Source organism: Triturus cristatus, chromosome 4_1 (assembly GCF_964204655.1).
Source record: "Triturus cristatus chromosome 4_1, aTriCri1.1, whole genome shotgun sequence".
Classification (NCBI taxonomy): domain Eukaryota; kingdom Metazoa; phylum Chordata; class Amphibia; order Caudata; family Salamandridae; genus Triturus; species Triturus cristatus.
The window spans coordinates 754,282,569-754,305,139 of NC_140585.1; the positions used below are offsets into that span (position 1 = coordinate 754,282,569).

The 22,571-nt window shown below is 45.4% G+C and overlaps 1 protein-coding gene across 1 annotated transcript in view; it reads left to right on the forward strand.

The window, feature by feature from the left end:
• LOC146855484 (sodium-coupled monocarboxylate transporter 1-like) overlaps positions 1–22,571 on the forward strand; it is a 78,726-nt gene that overhangs the window by 33,912 nt on the left and 22,243 nt on the right. The window contains exons 5-8 of the mRNA XM_085653320.1: positions 3,817–3,971; positions 5,244–5,384; positions 10,090–10,219; positions 14,749–14,837. Of these exons, the coding sequence (XP_085509446.1) occupies positions 3,817–3,971; positions 5,244–5,384; positions 10,090–10,219; positions 14,749–14,837 (515 nt within the window). The remainder of the gene's footprint in view (positions 1–3,816; positions 3,972–5,243; positions 5,385–10,089; positions 10,220–14,748; positions 14,838–22,571) is intronic.

Here is a 22,571-nt window from a genome sequence, read left to right on the forward strand (position 1 = left end):
CTTGGGTTTTGACAAAGCAACATTCTCCAGTGCCTGGTATGCAGGGCACAAGTCCTAAAAAAAGAAGTGGGGGGACGCTGTCACCGGAAGTGACGTCACAACAGGAATCCCATGAAAAGAAGTGGGGGGGACGCTGTCACCGGAAGTGACGTCACAACAGGAATCTCATGAGCATATCTTTGGTAATTTACGGGAAACTTCCCTCCCACCCGGGCTCTCTCTGCTCACACAATGCTGTCCAGCTTTTGGGCAGGGGGGACGGCGTCCACCCGGAAAAACCTGGTAAAATAAGTGGGGGGACGCCGTCCACCCGCGTGGTACCCCGACTCGAGCCCTGCTGGTATGGGTGGTTTAAGAGATGCAGGAGTGACTGAGAAGAACTTTACTTTGTCTACACTGCATGGCCCCTTTAAAACAAGGAAGAATTACATATTAGGAGCCTCTGGTTTCGTCTAAATGTAACGTTCTACTCACCAAATCGTTGAGGTTGTGTGACATTATTTGAGGGCCAGCCAATCCGAATGCTCCCCCTCGAGGCTACAGCTGCCACTGCAGGCTGAAAGGGGAGCATTGTGTGGCCTCCACCTCCCTGATCACCCAGCGTGCCTCCGCTTGGTGAGCCTGCGACTCACCCTTAGTCCGAGGAACTGGCCTGGAGGTCACCTGAAAGCTGGGGTAGGCGTCTTCATTGGAACTGGCTCTTTCTAACTGCCCCGTCTCCCCCTTCTTTGTCAAAGTGGACATACAAGCCCTAACAAAATCAGAAATGTAGAAAAATAGACACACTGATGTGTTTGTTTATTTCTGTTCCACTGTCTTGTGGCATTAAGTCTTGCATTCCCACTTTGAAAACAAGGGCTGGGCTGGCATGGGCTGGAAGCGAGGGCAGAATCTGATGAAAGTAAGAGTGGCCGCCGCGGCCTCCAGAGGAGGCCGGGCTGGCAGCTGGGACTCCAGGCGAGCTGAATTCACCACGGAAGGCCAGAGGGTGCAAACAGCCTTGTTGTCCTCACCTGCAAGGCAATAACAGCTGTTAATTGCCCTCCTCCGATTGCTGGCGGCTCAGGCCCACACTTGTGGGGGAGGGTAACTATTGCTCGCACTTTATTAAAAGTGTCAGCCATGCTCCATTGCATCAGAATCAAATCACGTGCATTTGCACCGGGAAGAGCGGTCATATGAACTGTGCACTTGCAGACGGGTAACCTGGGGTTCTGAGGCCACAGATGAATCCCACTATCCCGAATACCACACAGAAGGATTGTTTGTCAGGATTGAAATACCTTTGACTTACACTTCTTACTCCAGCTCGCAAGAGTGAGGACTTCCATACGGTTGCTGCTTGTCATTGTTAGACCCAAACAGTTAGAAATGACGCTGATGCTTTCATTGAGAGGGACGCGTGCTCCAGGGAGAGGTATAAAGTTTTGGGTCTGGATACATGTTTGTTGTGGCCGAACAAACGGGTGCCATCCTCAGGTCAGATTAATTATTTTAGACAGAGTTACAGAAAAAGCTAAAAAAAAACTGGGCAGGATTATAGCAAAATTGTTAAAACACAAAACACGTCTGGACACGTGAGAAAAGAGACGATGGAATATGTCACATATTGACGACATTTACTTGAAAGAAATTTTGTAGGATCTTACCGCCTTTGCGGTAAGATCAGTGGACAGATGTGGACTGATGTGGACTGACGCATCCGTTTTGATTTTTCCAGCACAAACATATTTCATTTTTAACCAAATGTACACCAACCCCTGCTATTGACATATTTCCGAGCCCAAACAAGGAATCTAGGTTTCAGCCTCATGAAAGAACCAGGATTTAATGACCCTTCCACAAAGACAAGCATTGGCAAAGCCATTATGTCTGGCTATAATGTGCCAACGCATGTAAACACAGCCATACACAAAAAATGCTGTTAACGTTTGTTGCATGCACCAATGCTTTTTATGAGATTCTAGTCTAGCCTATTGTCTTCCCCAGTTCTGTGAAAAAAGTTGCACAAGACTGCTTTCTGTTTAGAATGCAAATAGTCGATAAGGAATTGATTGTTATGACCAGCATTATGATTGAGTGTAATTTTAATTTGTAAAATAGCATGACGAGGTCTCGTTTTAAGGTTAATGCAGTCATATTTTTTGCAAAAATCCTCCATGTTTAAAATGGGCACAACCACCGATTCTGACATGAAAGCTGCAGCAGCCAGAGAGTGGGTTTGCACTCAGAATAAATGTTTCCACTAGGTGTACTTCAATGGGTCGCCTCAACCCTTGTGCATTCAGAGCTTACTTTTTCAGAATACTATGAAAATAGTTTAGTAGGCAACACCATTCCAGGCACTCCCAATAACATTCCAGCCACTCCCAAGGACATTCCAGCCACTGCCAATGATATTCCAGGCACTCCCAATGACATTCCAGCCACACTCAATGACATTCCAGCCACTGCCAATGATATTCCAGGCACTCCCAATGACATTCCAGGCACTCCCAATGACATTCCAGCCACTCCCAAGGACATTCCAGCCAATCTGAATAACATTCAAGCCACTCCCAAGGACATTCCAGCCACTCCCAAGGACATTTCAGCCACTCCCAAGGACATTCCAGCCAATGATATTCCAGGCACTCCCAATGACATTAGTCTATTTCCTGAGGTAAAGGCAGCGCCCCTGATTCACTGATTTCAGAGACACCTATGTCGCGGCCACGTGCCTAAAGTGCATTGCAGTCAAACACAACATGCTCAAAATGAAGCAGCCCCCACTGGTGATATTATACAAATCCCGTATTAAAAAACGGGTTCCCTCTCTGTTTTTGCTGAGCCTGAAAAAATGATGTCATCAGATACAATTCTGCTTATGGCACTTCGCCTGTGAATTAATTCAGTGACGCTCCCCTTACTGTGTGTGACCCAGCCTAGGCTATTGCTAAGCTCCAGGCTTTCTTTTGCAAGACGTGCCCTTGGATTTGTGAGTCATGGCTCGCGCAGCAAGGAGAGAGCTCAGAACATTGCCAAGGGGGTTAGAATGGATCCTTCATCAAGTAAGGCCTCAACGGATCCATGCTGAAGTGAGTCAGCAGGACTAGAGAGCGAGAACTGAAACTCCAGCATCAGGGTTTTGACTTCAGTCAGAGTTAGTCACATAGCAGTGACACAATTAATTCTGAGCGGGTGCCTTGAAAGGTGCACTATAGCTATGTCTTTTTTAAATATACGCAGTTACTATTCCCACTGCCTCATTAGAGGTGTTTATTATTTTGTTTGGGTAAATTTAAATGCTTCCTTTTTAAGTATTGAGGGCTACAGACGTCGTCTCCTGTTATGCGGCAATTCACCCATTGTACCTTGCCCACTGTGGTCCGAAGTATCCAAAAAAGTGATGGGTGGAATGCTTCAACTGATCTCAGGAACTGGCAATTACTCGGGCCACATTCATTATTTTCACACCATGACCCCTCAGTTTGGACCCAGCTGTATGCAAGTCAGTCTTGACCCTGGTCCAATAGGAACAGTCCAGCCCAAACTCAACTGGAAAACAAGCAACCCAAGACTGCTTTCTCCTTGGTTGGGGCTCTTCAGTTGGGTCCAGCTTGGTTCCTGTGGCTCCATGACCATGGAACCCAAGCCTCGGCACACCTGTCGCAGCGAAGCGCTTTCAAAAGTTGTTTTTTTAACCTCATAGGAGCTGGTAAAAATGAAGCAGAGTCTAGAAAACCATAAAGACATAACCTTATTGTGTTTTATCACTATAATTGCATTTTATAGAAGTTCAATGTTTGATCCTCAAGTGATTGTTATTTCCTATAGGGTGGTCTGAAAGCTGTTGTCTGGACAGATGTTTTTCAAGTTGGAATCATGGTTGCCGGCTTTTCCTCTGTCATCATTCGTGCTGTTGTCGTTCAAGGTGGAATTGAACCCATTTTAAATGACTCCTACCATGGTGGAAGATTGAACTTCTGGGAGTAAGTTTTCCTGATTTTTTTCCTGCATCTGCATGCAACATAATTGCTTCAAAATGGAATATGATTATGTTCTTAAAATACGTTTGTAAAGTCACAGAATGTAAGCACAAGTGAAAGTTTCAGCATGTACAGCCTAGAGAGTGAAACTGCTGAACACTGCTGCATTCCCGATCTTTTGTTCTCAATCATCCTAGGAATGATTTGCATGGATGCATCAGTCACTCCTGCACTGTCCCCTCCATGTAGCATCACAAAGTTTTGAAACCTTTGCTAAGCACCGAGCACTTGACTCTTCAGTATGGAGTACCACAAGCCCTGGAACGTGCTCCTCACTACCATAGCGGTCTGTCACTCTTTCATATCTACTGCCCTGATACTCAGGCAATTGGTCAACATTTCTCATTCTTACTAGAACATTAACATCAATTTTGAATATCCACCTTCCTATGTATATTAGCCATTATCTAACCTTCTACCTCTGCTTGAAACAGAGTATATCTTGGAATCTTACACCCTTCCTGTTTATGCCTGCCTGGCTGCCTGCCTATCCATCTAAAGAATACAGATGCATTTTTATATTGCATGTTTATTGGGGCAGTTTGCTTGGGTAAAACATTTTCCCAAAGTGCAGCTAACAATGGACAGTGATTGGAATGAGAAAGTTTAGGTTTTATTTGCTTTTCATGAATACATTTTTGATAAAACAATGGGCAATGGTGAGGCCCAGCGTATTTATGTGAATCTATTGCTGCAGTATTTCCCATGTGATCAGGGATTTAATACATCATTTGAAGATTTCGCACAAATATTTCTAGCTGAAATGGATGAAAATAATATTGCTAGAGAATAATCCACATATTTAAAAAAAATGCTCATAATTTTGATGACATTTGTAGATAATTTGGTTCTTCCTGAGGCATATTCCTAGCTCCCCAGACAATAGTAAAGTTCTGCAGACACAGCTTCTTGTGCTAGTGTGTTACTAAAATACTATACATATGTGCATTTGGGAGGAATCAGGAAAAAGGTAGTAAACTGTAATCAGAAAGCAAGGTATGGCTTCAATGTATATTTTACATGTCAGTGGGATAGCTAAATGTTATCAATATAAACTAATTTCAAATAAAGCCAGAGCATGTTAGTATGGCAAATGTCCGAACAGCTTTCAGGTGCCCATATCAGGAATATTTCTGCAAAGACATTTTTTGACAATCATATTATCAAGTGTTGATTCTATTATCACATCTACAATTTCTATTTTTTTCTGCATAGTTTTAACCCCAATCCATTACAGAGACACTCTTTCTGGACAATCGTAGTTGGTGGGACCTTTACGTGGACTGGCATCTATGGGGTCAATCAGTCTCAAGTTCAGAGATACATTGCCTGTAAAACCATATTTCACGCTAAAATGTAAGTGTTTTTGGTGGTATTGTATTGATTGCTTTGTTAACGTCGTTGCCATATTATTTGTCCAGGACTGTACTGCACATTATGTGATATAATTGTACTGTACTGCCCATTATGTTATATAAATGAGAACTATTAGACTCTAGACAATTGATTGCACTTGAAGCTTTGTTGGCTGAGGCCAAACTGCATTGGACAATGGTCACCAAGAGGGAGCGGGATCAATGTAATCCGTGGTGACCGTGTAACGCAGCTCAAGAGCCAATAACGACTGAATCACCCACCTTAATTGGAACCTTGTGCAGGAGTTGCGCTGTTGCAACACTTTCTTCTCTTGCACAATTTCTCAGTAGAATGAGAGAGCTGCGGGGTGTGTCAACATATATTGTGACATTTGAACTTACTTTATGTTCCAGCTATGCATCAGTAATAAGACAAATGATTTGTTGAATATCTTAAATGCGACCTCTTTCGCGAGCTCTGTGGCTGCACATGGGCACTGGACATATTTGTTTGTTATGGCTAACTCCAGCCAGCATGGTGGGGGTTGGTACCTTGTCATGGAGTGTGGTCACATGACCAGTTCAGAAGTATGCCGATCTAACCTCGCTTTCCATGGGGTATATTACCTCAATCTCTGGTGGCTATGTGATTCCCTCAATTCCCCACAGTGGCGTAAGTGTGTAAGAAGGTAGCCCTGCTTTTTGCAGTTTCTGTTGTACATGCACACTCTCTGAATTCTCTCCTTGGTGATGGTTTTTCCATGCTGTCTACTTTCTTTTCATAGTCTCTTTGGGCCTGTAAGCATGGAACATAGACAAGCCTGACCTTCATCAAACATTTGTGCATCTTTTTACTTAATTCAACCCATCTCATAATGTATCATTTTCTTCTCATGATTTAGGGGTGTGCGGATCTGTAAAGTTTTTTTCTCATTAGCTTCCCACAATTCTTGGCATTTTTTACTTACTATCTTCTAGTTCATTATGTTTCGTGCATATGGGTTTTCTTGTCTGTTTTCAAATCAGGGCTTTCAAACTCTTTTTAAGTGGCTTTGAGAAAAACATGTCACCAATATTTAGTTAGATTTCAGAGGAAAACGTAACTCATAAGAAAATAATCCACGTTGAACGAAAGCTTGGATTCACAAGGAAATATTGCCAATTATCGTGAAAAAACAACTCTGTGGCTTAAATTCAGGAACATGTGGAAACGCCAAGAACTATGGGTTAGCTAGCAATCAATCTCTACATGAGACTTCACTTGCATAGTTGAAAAAAAAGCACATTACGTTCCTGATTATCTTCTCTCACAATTGGGGACTTTTTTCAATAGGCCTCAAGCCTGCATGGCTGAAATATTGCCATTACATCAGCTCTTGCAAGTTTCAGACATGATGATTAGAGTCATGTTGTCAAACAGCTTTCACATGTTTCTGAAAACTTTTTCTATGTCTTCATGGGAGACCAATATGAGTTTCCCAGAACAGTCTGGACACCTGTGTGTGGTCTAATATTTCTGGATCCACAATTACGGGGTCTTGAAGCTCCAGACCTGCTTTTATAGGTGTATATCAAACCCATTAAGGAGAGGGGACGTGACTGCAGTCAGGGGCACACCCAAGCCCTCATCTGTCCTTACTAGCACCAGGGAGCAGCAAAAAGTGCTCTCCCAAGTCAGCCACAGCTTGGCATGGCTACCCATGGCACCCCGACACCCACCTCCAATCCCCGATCTCACTACTTGCTGAAGTTTACCACCTACTCTGAGCATGCGGTAAGGGGCAGCGTTAGACTGCTCAGAATCGGGCAAAGGCTGCCTAAAAAGACCCAGTATTTCTGGGGCTAGCGAGTTATTGCCGTGGGTAGCGTGTAATCTCTTTAACTCACTGGGAGATACCAGCCAGATGTGTTAATTCAGGCCCCAGTATCGCCACATGAAGTTATCATGCCAGTTGTAATGGGACCACAGAGTTGCCCACATATTTATATTCATACTTTCATTCCCGTATGTAGACTACATTGTGTAGTGTTACAGTTTATACATTTAATGATGGGCCATTTTGTTGCCTCATCGTATTCCTAACTGAATATTTTCTGATTGACTGCAAATCATGCGCAGTTCTTGTGCCATGTAGAACACACTTTGTAGTCATATTCCCATTGTTAGTTTCCAACATTACTAGTCACTAGATTAGCTTGTCCCTGCAGTTAGGCAATTTGCAATACGTAAATGTAGGATATGTTCACATTTCTAGGTTATGATCCTCAGCAATTTTTAAATGTGTTAACGTTGTGCAATGATCAATTTATGCAACTAGATTATTGATGAGTATATTGGGATTTCTCATTTCTAATTGGGTTTTAGATTATGAGTCATTATTTGCTTTTTATTTATAAGATTCCTACAATTTCCCGTCCTTAGCTGATATTGACTAATAAAAATACACAGAAAATAAATTTCCCTTCCTCTCTTACTTTGCCCCCTTGATTTCTGACCCTCTCTAAGCTTTGCCTTGGTTTTCTTCACTGCCCTGATTTTTACCCCATCCACCACCCTGGGCCTCCTTCCACCCCACTCCTATGTTTGCTCCCCCTTCTAATTCCACGTGTCAGTCCGGCACCACTCCGTGCCCCATTTCCTTCTCGCTCCTCAATTATTTCCCACCCATGACCATGTATCAAGTTTCTGCCCCATCTATTTTGGCTCCTCCCACTCCTTGGGCGGTCATCCTGTCAGCACCTTGATTTATTTGACACATCCGGCGCCTTGGGACATGTGTTTTCCCCACATCGATTTTCGCCTCCTCCGTGTTAACTAAAGTCCCTTGAATTCTAACAGAGGCTGATAGGGTGTGCTGGTTGTGCCATGTAGATCCAGAGTGTAGTTTGAAAAAAAAGCAAATATGCCCTACCTCCATCATTCCGAGCAAAGTAGACATATTGGGCACAAATCTTGTCAGGAAAAGTGCCTCGCGCTAATCGGCACATGTCATCTGCTGTGGCCAATGAGTGCGTCATCAGGAGATGTCCTCTACTGTGACTGGTGAACGCAACAGCAGGTTTAGAAGCACACTGCCCACTTGCTGGGAGGACTGAATGGTCCCTCCTCTCACTCTTCCTCGAGGACCACAGCCTGATGAAGAGCGAGCAGAGTGCAGACGGCTGCTCAGATTGGTGGAACATTTCACTGAAAGTAGGAGGAATGTCTGCAACTGAGAACACCTATGATTGTACAAAATGCCTCCTTATTGATGCACTTTATTTATTTGCAATTTTATATAGCGCGGACATGACCCGAAAGCATCAGAACACTTTACAGCAAGCAGGATACATTGGTTACAGTTATAGTAATTAAACTCAGACGTTTACATCGGTCGATGGGCACAGGAGTTACCACAAGAGACCGTTACTGCAGTTGGGAAGAGGATGTACACAGTTGAGGCATCAATTTAGATGGCAGAGTCACATAACAAAGCTAGTTCAGATCACAGTGGAAAGAGTACTTATGTCTGGCCAAGGGTGATTAACCACGATGCCTGTCAAATAGGAGGAGTTTGAGGTTCTTTTTGAAGGTGACTAGGTAGGAGGATAGGCGGAGGCAGGTGGCAGAGAATTCCAGATTCTAGGGTGACTACAAGAGAAAGACTGGTCAATTAATTGTTCTTCATTGAAGGTGGGGGTTCCAGCAGCACGAATTGGGCATTTCTGTAACCCCTGTTTGTCCCAGAGATTTTCAGTTTCTTGAATCCGTAGTTTGGTTAAGAGGAGTGCAGCACCCTGTGGGTAAATCAAGCAGTTTTGAATGGGCCCGCGCTTCAATGGGAAGCCACTGGAGGGTTAGTGGGGCGGGGGTAAGGTGGTCAAATTTCTTGAGACCTAAAATGAAGAGTGCTGCAGCATAAAGAGTAGCTCTCAAAGGTCCTAGGTGAACTTTGGGAATGCATGAGAGAAAAGCAATTCCATAGTCTAGTTTGGAGAGAACAGCAGACTGCACCACTGTTTTGAGGTCCTGTTCTAGAATCAATTGTCTGATGCCCCACAATTGCCTACGTTGGTGTTGTGCGCTGGTAGCCATGCCCGCAACGTGTCTGTGAAGGTTGAGATGATTATCGAGGGTGATGCCAAGTGATCTGGCACTCTGAACAATTTTCACCTTCACTGCTGGTTCTGTTCATTGTCGCAGACATATGACGATGAAGAGGAGGATGACGATGGTGCTACTCCCCAATATGAGACAAAGTATGATCCAGTGGAATAAACAGAGTCTAGTCCACCACAATCTTGATCTGTTAAAAGATTGGAAGTATAAGAGTGATTTGTTGCAGACTTTTCTTATTCGGAGCACTTGTGCTCACCAGGTCCTGAGAAGGAGGATGAGAGGAAACAGAAAGCAAAAAGGTCCTGTCCGACTCGGAGCGCTTGTGTGCAACAGCATGCTTCTCTTGAATTCTTCACGGGGTCTTATCAAATGTAGTCTTGTATACTTGCATCTGTTCTGGAGCAGAAAAGGGATGAAATGGGCTGGACTTTCAAAACCTGGCTGGCTCCATCTCCGTCCTAAGATAGGCCATGCACCACGCAAGTCAACAGACTATGCCTCCTGGGAAACCTAACGCCAGCACTCACTTTCACTGCACTGGCTTACAGGGTAAGATTTACACTGCTGGACAAGGTTTTAATTTATTTACAACTCTTTTGAACCGCAGGTCCCTGTATGTGAATCTGGTCGGACTCTGGGCGATTCTCACCTGTGCAGTGTTTTCTGGCCTCGCCATGTATTCGATATACCATGACTGCGACCCTTGGACCGCTAAGTTTGTGTCAGCTCCGGACCAGGTGAGCTGTGTGTTCAATGTGGTACTTTACTTGATCATAATTGATGTTGGTGGCACAAAAGACTCCATATTTTCTTTTTAGGTCTGGCCTAGAGACAGCTACAGATGGATTTTTCAGCTTCATGCACACACACACACACACACACATCACCTTCACACACACACACACACACTTTACCTTCATGCATCTAAACACTTGCGCATACACTCATGCACACAAGTGCCCTCTCCATCTAGGCCATGGGAACAACATGTATACTCTCCCCAGCTTTCACTATCAAACAAGGATTTATCAAGGGTCAACGTGCAACACAGGATACCCTGCTACATATTTGGCAATGTTGAAGCAATAAAAGAGGTCAAATACTCACTTCAGAAACCTTCAGAGCATTGTTTAGGGCACTTATGAAGATAGGATATTCCCCAGTGCAGCTGATTTCCCACTATGTGCACCTGTATTGAAGCCACAATTGCTCTTAAAAGGTTACATGTCAATAGACTTTGTTAATACACATGTCCCTATCAAGAGGCGGATGACAGATTCCACCTAGGGTCTTGCTATTCTGGGCCTGCTTGGTGAGATGTTTGGTCAAGAACACTGCCAGTTTTATTTTACCTTGATAACTGGCTTACTATTAGACTAAGAATACACTGGTAAGCCAATAAAGTTCATGATGGTTTAGCAATTTTTGGTTTGCAGTTACTATTAATTATGTCTTTCAACTATTCAAGTGGAGCGTGAAGTTGAGAAGCAGTTTGCGTGAGGCACACACATTTCTCAGAATCAGCGAATGGTTGGCCTAATTCTTATTTCTTGGGAATTAGTGGATAGCCCGTTGGAGCAGAAACATGTCTTCACATTTCCTTTGCTAATTTCGTATCTTATCAGTAGATGCACATGTGTGCACCTTCTTTGTTTCTTCTTGGGAGATACATGGGAATATACTTATGTCCACCAGGCTGTATCCACTTGTCAATGGGCCAAGTGGTGAATTCTGCTTCGTGCATCCATTAGGTTCCTCGCAGACTGTCGCTGCTCTATATGCGGTCCAATAGAAATCGAAGGCAAGAGACTGCCATGCTCACAATGGGAGATTTCAAAAAATGAGTTAGTGCCATTGCCTGACTGTCCTTTGCACTGAAATAACCCAGAAGGGCGGAGCCAGGTAGCAAATAGTACAAAAAAAATGGATGTATTTCAGGTCCACATGTTCAGTTACAGCTCTGCACAATATGACTCAGCTGCCTTTCGGCTAGGTATGCACTATAAAAATACCATATTCGAACTTACACCCATGCCTACCAAAGCCATTATCCGTCAACCTTCTTCTTTCAGTGGGAACAATTCTGCCTCTGTAACAAATGTTCTTTTGGCTGGCTAGGGTATGCACCTAAGCCAGGCAGAATTCCCCACTCTAGTCAGGATATGGGTGTTACGCACACAAGATAACTCCTGCTACCTCCTTGGTAGCTTGGTAGAGCAGTCAGGCTTATACCAGAGGCAATATGTAAAGAGTTTGCACAACACACACACACCAGTGACACACTAGGCACACCACAAAAAGTGACTCCACACAAGGTTATGCAGGCCATATGCAGGGCTTGAAAATGCTTAAGGTGTAGAGATCAAACATATGGATCTCTCAATCTATGGCCCGGCTCGAAACGTAGGCCGCAGGAACAGCTGCGCGCCTACTACAAGCAGGGTGGTAACTTCCTAAAGCTGTGTTGCCCTTAATGCTTGCCCCTCAATGGCCACAACCATATGGGATAGTCCCCACCAGGTATTTGCAGACATGGAGGGGGGGGTAATACTCATGACCTTACTCCGCGAGGCTACCTTACTGAGTCCCCAACAAGTGTCAGACTATGGCAGCTGTCCACTGGCAATTGGGGCAGCTGCTTTCCTCGCAACCGCAATTTCCTCCCTGCTCACTCCGGGTTGTTCGCCCACATGTGGTGTGTGCAGGCGGTGGGGTCAGCTCTAGGCCCAAATATCTACTGTGGACCTCCACCCTGCAGCACCATCCTCCTTACACAGGGGATGGGCACATACTCACACTGGAGACTTCTCTTGGTCTGAGGCGAGTTCGCCTCCTAGTGGCGAAGATTTCCAGTCCGCGGCCGGTGCAAGAGCTCTCTCTCCGTTCCTCCTCTCTGCGCCGTGTCCTGCACTTGGGTTGCTCCGGCAACCCTCGGGCGGGGCTAGTCTCTTCTGTGGCTCCCTCATTGCGATGGCAACCTGCTGGGGCCGCGGTCAGGCTCCTTCTGGCAATGCAGTTTTTTACTCTGGTGCGACTTCACTCCTCTGTGCTTGCCACATTGGTAGAGTGAGCCCATGCCTCAGGCTCGGACACCAGGGCTCAAAGCACTTACCATGCACCTTTACTGTATGGGCACAGCGCTTCCTCAGGCGTTTCTGGGAGTGCAGACACACGCACCAGTTGCCAGGTGGGAGGGGGAGAGCACTTCTGCAATAGCAAGCTCTCCCCTCCCGCTATCCACACACAAGGGCTTCTTCAACAGCACTCTCCACACTTTGGACTATAAAATCACACGCTCAATACACATTTGGTTCTAAAAATAAAAGGGTGAAGGACACAGAGCTCACAACGCGCTGCTTTTGCAAATGGATGAAGGAACAGTCCATTCCTTTCCCTGTCCCAAGCAGGAACAACTACTGCAAGCCATCCTACCCCACACCATTTAGGGGCAGTGCTCCTCACATAGCTTCTCCAGCTGTCCTCCCAGCTTTTCAGGCACAGCACATATCCTTCTTGAAGTCTTTTCTCTCCCTTAGACTTCCAATAGGAGGCAAGCACACACAAGCCCTTTGGTGATTCTTCACAAGCATGATGCCACAGCAGGATCAAAAGAGTCAGTCCTTTTCCTCCACCACAGACAGAAGCAGCAACTTCAGCCCAACCCACTCCTCATACAGACAAGGCAGCACTCCTCACACAGTCCTTCTGCTCTTCTTAGCAGGGCCCTCTTGTTCCTTGAAGTAATCTAAAGTCCTTGGATCAGGGCCCCAATATTTACACCACATCTCCCTTTGAAGGTGGAACAAACAATGTTCCACTGGCATGCATAATCCACTTCTGCCTGGCTCAGACCAGACCCACTCCATGGGGTGGAGACAGCATTGTGGAAGACAGACACAGTCAATTCATGTACAAGCAACAACTCCTCCCACTGCTCTAAATGCTGCCAGGTCTATTCAGCCTGGCTACGAGTCACCCAGGAAGGGCAGGACACGCCTCAACCCCCCCTAGTGCCTCTCTAGTGCGAATGCACAAACCAGCCCCTGTCAGTCTCAAGCCAAGACAGCGAATACACAACAGGAAGAGGCACATGGATGGTTAGACAACAAAATACCCATTTTTTAAAAGTGGTATTTTCAAACACACAATATCAAAATCAACTTTACTATAGATGTATTTTTAAATCCTGAGTTCAGGAAGCCTAAACTCCATTCATCTATCTTGTCCCAATGGAAAGTAATGCCTGGAAGATGTTACAAAGCAACTCCCATGTCAGCCTATGGGACAGATAGCCTTGTAATAAAAAACGAAAAACACAGTCTTTCACCATCAGGACATGTAAAACACACCAGTACATGTCCTACCTTTCACATACACTACACCCTGCCCCTGGGGATCGTGGGCCTACCTGAGGAGTGCCTTACATGTAAGAAAATGGAAGGTTTGGGCCTGGTAAGTGGTTGCACTTGCTAAGTCGACATGGCAGTAAAAACTGCATGCAGACACTGCAGTGGCAGGTGTGAGACACCTTTGAAAGGCTGCCGGTGTGAGTGGCACAATCAGTGCTGCAGGCCCTCTAGAAGCAATTGATTTACAGGCCCTGGGCACACAGAGTGCACTGTACGAGGGACTTAGTAGTAAATCAAATAAGCCAATCATGGAAATACCAATCCATAAACACAATTTACATGGAGAACATATGCACTTTAGCACTGAATAGTAGTGGTAAAGTGCCCAGAGTCCTAAAACCAACAAAACATAGGTCATAAACAGGAGTTCAGAAAGCAAAAGTCTGAGGGTGAACCCGCTGAAAAAGCCAAGTCTAACATAAACACTCTGAAAATCCGGTAAGCCTCAAAAAAAGATGCTGCCTCTATAGCCCTTTTAAGAGTTACACCATAAGTATGCTTTGTTGATGCCCACTATCAATAAGGGAAAGTGTTTTGTGTTTGAGGCAGCAAGCTTGTTTTTACTATACAGTAGTGTGCTGGTGAGTGATGTGTGAGTTATGGGTAAAGCAGAGGGGTGGCACCGAGATGTCTTCTGGTTGCCCATGTGTTTTGAAGCATGGAAGCAGGGGGGGGTTGGACGTGGATCCGTAGTTGTGCTATTGGGGTTGCTTCTCTGTGCGTGCCTACAAACGTCCAGTATGTAGACAACCCTACCCCCACTAACAGTAGCATACTCCTGACAAATGTTACAACCTTTCTAATACATGTATTATTTGTAATGAAAAAGAAAATGAAAATGTGTTTCTCTATTGCAGCTCATGCCCTACCTTGCGCTGGACATCTTGCGGGATTATCCTGGACTTCCGGGACTGTTTGTTGCTTGTGCCTACAGTGGAACCTTGAGGTAAGGACATTGTTTTTGGAAATCTGGTCTGTTATTCTTGGCAACCGTGTTCTTTTCTCTAGCCTCGCATATATAAACAACCATGCAATCAGTGTTGGTGCTCATATTTGGCCAAACTCTCCTGGCTTGCCTTGCCTACTGGCCTTTTGAAGAAATGCTGGAAAATCTTCAGATATCTGTATAGTTCTTTCGGCTTCTATTCCAAACATAGGAGTAAGCCTACAAGAGTAGATTTCCAACTTTATCTTCAGCCCTACTGGACTTTTGGGAAATGCAATCTGATATGTGGTCCTGTTTGTACCAGTAGAGGTTAGGCCTTTAGGCCTAGCAGTAGTGATACCTCCCACTGGCTGTTTCATCTCACAACCAACTGACCTCGGGAATCTGATGGTAACAACTTACCCTCATACACTGCCACGGCACGCAAGCCATGCCATTGTGTGCACATCAGCACATGATAATAGCGAAGAAGTGTATTCTTCTCTCCTTGCCCTAAAGAAGTGGGAGAAGGTTTTGTAAAGATGCAACCCACTACTTCGAATCCACGGGCTCAACCTACAACTGGATTGGAAAAACTACATCCGAAAAGGCACAACTGGGAATATCATTAAAACTGGCTAAAGCAAGTATAAGAGTAAATGCGAAGAATAGGTTGTGTGCTAAATTTAAATACAAGGGTAATTGTCGGTTGTGATTAGGGTTAGGGCAGTGGGTAGGGTTTTGTTTTAGATATAGCTTATGCTCAGGCTAAGAATAATTTTAGGGTTAGGCTCATAGTTAGACTTAGATTTAGGGGTTTCAGTTCATGACGACTGTTAGGCGCAGGCCTATAATAGCTTATGGGGCTGTCACACACTGACCTGTGTCAGCACAAGGAGATGGGCTGCTTTTAATTACAGTTTATTTTGCTGCATAATTCTTTCTAGTGATTTAAATTGCAAGGGGTGACTGTAGTATTGCAATCTACCACATACCGTTTCCCCAGAGTTAGCACAGTAGGCCAAACCCGTTTGCATAACTCCCCATTGGCAAACTGTGAGGTCATCTCAGCAAACAAAAGCTCACATTCAACTCAACCAAAGCACTGGTGCTGATGCACCAGTCTAAACTGCAGCATAGACATGTGCTGCCACACAAGTCATGCATGTGTCACAACAGAACGGACGGAAAACATTTAGTGTATTTGCAACATCAGCACTTCGATAAAGCATGTTCATTATAGCAGTGGTCCATTTCAGCAACATTTGGGAATTGAGATTAAAACGTGGGAATAGAAATAAACTTTCCAATTGTATAAAATCTACAAACCAGCAAAGCAATACGGAGATGGAAAAACCCGTGAAAAGTACTCAGGCGCTGAAACGACTGTTGGACAAACAGGCCTGCGGAAAAGTAGTTTCAGAATTTGGAATATTGCATTACATGTCCGGACAATTTACAAAACACAATTTTTTATGTGTTAAATTCATGGGAAATGTTGTGCAGTGGGTTGTGCACGTTGATGTGATGAACACCACTGCCAATGCACTGCAGAGTTTCCAGCGTTTGCTCAATTTGAAATGTGGCCACTCTATTTATAATTAAAGTACAGAAATCCAACACACAGCACCCAATTTTTTTTTTAGGCTCAACACTGCGCAAGTTCACGTCCTGGTACTCTGCCAGAGTACAGACATGGAAGCATATTTTGTATTTCAAGAGCAGGTCATATGCATGACATCAAATATTGGGCTTGTTCCTCCTTTCGGATTACCTTTGGCGATAATGTGCACGCAGTATTTTCCCTTTATTATGTCCGTTAATCAGAAGCAAAAATAGGCAATGTCATGCACAACTTCCTTTAAAAGTAACTTTCAGTGCCTGCAAACTAGCTTTGCTGTGGTTCCAGTGTAATTGTAGGTTGAAATGATGGTCCTCGGTCTAGTTACATACAACATATGTTAACTGTGCACTTGTGTAAAACGTCTGCTTATCCTCTCTTGTGCCATCTCTGCTACTTGTGTAATATTGAATTGAGTACACATATTGTGCAGCCGTTCATATTACATAAATAGACTAAATTAACATATTTTTGCAAATTCAGTCCACACTCTTTGCTAATGTGTGATCGTGTGTGATGATTGGAAATCGAACATTGCTTAGTGCCACTCGTAATAGACTCCGTTGCCTTTGCTGTTTTGGAGCCCTGAATAACCGCCTGCGCTACAGGAGTAGCAAAACCACCTTTACCCTGCGCTGCTGGATTGGCTAGGACGCCGGCAAACACCGCGTGGCCGCAGAGGAGGGTGAGGCGCTGGCCCCGGGACTGCGAGGACCAGCATACCACAGCTCCAGCTGGTCCTCTTCCCGCGAGAGCCACGCCCCCTCACAGTGCCACGCCCACAGCCAAGCCCTTTAACATCTCGCGGCACCCGCTTCGCGGGTGCCACTCGTAATAGACTCCATTGCCTTTGCTGTTTTGGAGCCCTGAATTACCGCCTGCGCTACAGGAGTAGCAAAACCACCTTTACCCTGCGCTGCTGGATCGGCTAGGACACCGGCAAACACCGCGTGGCCGCAGAGGAGGGTGAGGCGCTGGCCCCGGGACTGCGAGGACCAGCATACAACAGCTCCAGCTGGTCCTCTTCCCGCGGGAGCCGCGCCCCCTCACAGTGCCACGCCCACAGCCAAGCCCTTTAACATCTCGCGGCACCCGCTTCGCGGGTGCCACTCGTAATAGACTCCGTTGCCTTTGCTGTTTTGGAGCCCTGAATTACCGCCTGCGCTACAGGAGTAGCAAAACCACCTTTACCCTGCGCTGCTGGATCGGCTAGGATGCCGGCAAACACCGCGTGGCCGCAGAGGAGGGTGAGGCGCTGGCCCCGGGACTGCGAGGACCAGCATACAACAGCTCCAGCTGGTCCTCTTCCCGCGAGAGCCGCGCCCCCTCACAGTGCCTCGCCCCCACAATCCATCACATCTTAAAAGCGATCTCCGGAACGCGCATCGCGGGACGCGCGCGGGTCGCAGCCCGGGGCGAAGACCGGGCAAAGAGCGGGCCGTTTGAGGCCGTTCGAGAACGTGAGAGTCCGGTCCGGCCCACCCCCCTAAGCTCTATATTTTGGACATCCAAATACAGGTATCTATCACTTCTCTGACCTCTCCTACAAGCTAACAGTCGCCACACAAAGTTCTCCCTATAAACACTCATCGGAAAATGAATACGAGATCTAGCAAGCAAAAAAAACTTTAAAAAAACGGGATAGGAGAAAAACTGCTAGGCCCAATGGATGATTTTCTCGCCAAAGCAAATACATTCATTGACCAAAGTATAAGTCTAATTGAGGGGAGGGTCTCAACCGAACTTGCAATCGCACGTCGATCCTCAATGGGACTATTAGCAACCGCAAGAACTCCAGATATACAGTCACCGCCAACCCAAACCTCTGTGGCTGCAAACAGACTTAGCCTCCCAAACAATGTAGACCTTTCAGCCTCCCAACTCTCTGTAACTTTCACAGAAAGTGACCTAGAAAAAACCCCAGACATCTTCCCTGATCCAACCCTTGAAGAAGTAAGGCAAATGAGAGGGAGGCGGGAGGGAGCCATAAAGAAAAGGAACGCTAGGAAAAACCCAAACCACACTGAAAATACTAAAGCAACAGAGCACATAGTTTTGGTTGGTGATACAAACCCAGCAGTATTACCCCATCACTCTGCCCCCCCAAATAACAACGTAGTAGTAATACATCAGCCACCACATGACCTTCAAGATACCTCTATTCCAGATCCCCCAAGCCCACAACAATTAGGCAAAGAAAGAGAAGCAGCGAGATTAATCAAGGAGATAGCTTCCCTCCTAAATTCCTATATTCGCCCTTTAGAAACTAGACTTAGTAACATCGAGATTCAATTAACAAAAATTTCCGGTTCTTTTAAACCTATACCCCCACAAGCCCTTCCAAAACCAGCCTCAAATCCCACGAGTACTCTTCCTATACTTAAGAAACTTGTAACCTTACCTCCTCCGCTGACCAAAAAACAACCCACAGTAAAACTCCCTACAGTTCCAAACCCTCCCACTGTACAAAAACCGATCCCCAAGCCCCTGACCATTCCCCCACAAACTAATTCCCAACCTACACCAATAGTAAATACCCCAATCATAAACACACCTGCCTCTAAAACCCCTGTCACAACAAACACAAATCCACCAAAAACAAAAGGAGCCCCGAAAGGGACTACTGATCAAAGACCTACTTTAAACATGCCACCTGAGGCATGTCCATACGTGGTAGTCATGACGGGGGTCCCCGAACTTACAGGTGAGGGGACGGAACCCAACTGGTCATTGAAGAACAAAGTCCAGTATTGGCTGAATACAAACCGCCCCGTCCCGTCCCGCCACCCTGGAAAAGCAGAATAGCATCAGTCTGCAGGACTTCGTGGGTGGGCCATAGGAAAAAAACTATCCGGGGAGACTGCGTTGTAATCACGTTTGAGGACCCCAGTATAGCTGAGTATATCTGCTCCTGGGAATACAATAACACCACAGGGGGGATCGCCACAAGATCTTTGTCATACTTCTACCCAAAAAGATATAATAACAACAATTACATACGTGACACTGATAACATCTGGCGGAAACCTATTCCACAGCCGTGGGAGCTAGATGTCGCTGGACCAAAACTACTGCCGCGACATAGTGACCCTGATAACTCCTGGTGGTCAGTAAATCAGAACCACCAGCAAAGAGAAGTCCCGTGGCAGATTATGGGCCCACAAAACAGACCTAGAAACTGGGAGCAGTGGGAGAGACCACCCCACCAACTATACGGATCCAACTATAGAGATACCATCAATGGGCAAAACTGGCCAGGCATACCGACTATGAATCGGTTCAGTGGCCTGGAAATGGTCGATTGACCAATAATCAAATCCCCGGAGCCCCCACAAACAACCTTGGCCCCATCCATCTCCACTCCAGCCCCTCCACAAATGAAAATCTCAGCCTTAGATAACACATCCTCACAGCTTCCTGTGATTTTTTGGAACGTGGCGGGTCTCCGAAACAAAATAGAGGACGGTTCGGCCGCTGGTTTCTTGAAGGACGCCCAAATCATTTGCTTACAAGAAACCTGGGCAACGACGCCCCTACACCTTGAGGGATACAGGACATTTACATCCCCCGCCCTTCCTAGCATTTCAGGTAGACCTAAAGGGGGACTGGTAATCTACCTAGCAAATACAATTTCTGACATAAAGATCATCAAGGTAGACCTATTATCAAATTTCCAGATCCTCACCTTCATAATTGGGAAAAAACTCTTCATCACAATAATCAACTTATATAACAACTTAGAGGATGACAACTTTTTGAACGTTCTTTCCCTAATTCAAGAAAAAATAACCGAACATTGGCACCCCAAACAGAAAATCGAAAATGCCCATATAATTTGGGGAGGAGATTTCAATCTACATCCCTGCCCCAACAACGACACCTGTGGAATGGTGGATGAATATGAGAACTCTATAGTCCACTTTATCCATTCAGGAGTGGGGCTAGCCATGAACAAAATACTTTCCGATCTGGATCTGCAAATTATAAACCCCATCCAACAGTCAAATAACAAACTAGAACCCACCTACAGAGGAAGGGGCCACAAGACCACCGTTGACTACGTAATAGTCTCAGAAGGCCTCAAAGATCAAATTAATAATTTTAAAATTTTGGAAAACAATCTTAGTGATCATTCTGCTCTAAGCCTAAACTTTCAAACAAATCAACCAAGAACACTGATGGCAATTATAGCAAAAACTCTAACACAGAACAGGCTAGAACTGGGCAAAAATAATGGATGTACCATAAAATGGGAAAAAGTGGATCCCAATATTCTCACAAAACGGTTAGTAAAATCTGCCTATAATAACATTTTGATCTGTCTCGACCCTCATGCGGAGCCGAATCAAATCGTGGAAAACTTCAAGACAATAATAGAGCAAGTCAAAAAACTGCTAACCAAAACACCTAACCAAAATAAAACAAGCTCCATAGGTTGGTTTAACCGAGACTGTACCAAGGCACAGACTAACCTGAAGAAAGCTCTCGGAAATCCAAATAGAGACAAAATAAACATCCAAGCTCTTCGACGGGAGTATAACACTGCTAGAAAAGCAAGGAAAAAAGAACTGAAACAATCTTTGTGGAACGCTCTGCACAAGAGTGCACTTCTGAAAGACAGCCAGGCATTCTGGAAAATAGTTAAATCCCCCTTGCTAACGGACCCCAACGGCCCAAAAATAGACGTGGCCATCGACGAGGATTCGTGGGTGAACCACTTTTCAAAAATCTTCAAATTGACATCTACTAGTGAAGAACACCATCCTAACATCTACCCAGTAGTTTACCCAATTCCAATGGATGTTGAGCTGCAGGATTTCGAAACGGCGTTATCTTTAAGTAAGAGTGGGAAAGCTCCCGGCCCTGACGGGGTCCCAGTCGACTTATTTAAACATCTTCCAGACCTCTGGGTACCAATACTCACAAGAGTTTGCATAGCAACAACGAAACTCGGCCTGTTAGAGTCATGGTCATCTTCCATCATGGTCCCAATCTTTAAGAAGGGGGACCGACAAGACACTAAGTGCTACCGACCAATCTCGCTCCTCGACTCCTTGGGCAAAGTAGTTGGCAGAGTTCTTCTTGAAAAGCTACAGCAATGGGTAGAAGACAAAAACATCCTCTCGGACTTACAGTTCGGGTTCAGGGAGGGCTTTGGAACTGTCGAACAGGCCCTAAATCTAAGCTTGTTAACATCAAAATATACCCATGCTAAACCTGGTCCCATCTACATGGTATATGTGGATTTGTCCTCCGCATTCGACTGCGTTTCGCACGCGAAGCTCTGGTCACTGCTGAGCGCAATGGGGGTAGACCCCCCTCTTTTGGACTTTCTGAGGGAGCTATACAGTGAAGCCACGGCGAGAGTGAGGTACGGGACAAAAGGAGAACTGACGTCACCATTTAGGGTAGAGCGGGGAGTGAGGCAAGGCTGCGTCCTGGCCCCCTTCCTCTTCTCTTTGTACACCAATGGCCTAGAAGAGACTATGTTGAGAGGGGGGAGGGACCTCCCTAGAGCAAAAGATCGCTTGATCCCCGCGCTGCTTTACGCGGACGATGCAGTCATTTTAGCACGTACCCCCATCGAACTGCAGAAATCTTTATCTAAATACGCAGACTTCATGGGTGCCTTGGACTTGCACATTAACGTCAAAAAAACTTTTGTCATGGTAGTCGGTGGATCAAGAAAAGTAACTAAGTCCATCTTTCTGAAAGATCAAAAAATTGAAAAGACCTCACAATATCCCTACTTAGGCATTATGATCGATGACGCCCTAAACTGGAAAGCGGCGGTTGAGGCCAGGAGACATCTCTTCAAACGAGCGATCATGGCGTTGATGAAATTCTCCAATAAACTCGGGAAAAGACCACCAGTAGAATTGCTACAGATTTATGCTGCGAAATGCCAAGCCATCGCACTATACGGTGCAGGGATCTGGGGACATACACCCACCGGCTCTATACAAAAAGAGGAGAATATCTTCATGAGATTCCTTTTATCAACTCCAAGAGGCACCTCCACCTATGCCTCACACATGGAACTGGGAATCCCACATATCGAAGATTTAATGAAAATCCAACCTCTTTTACTTTGGAGGCGAGTTTGGTTGTCGGAAAAAAATAGCCTGACTAAA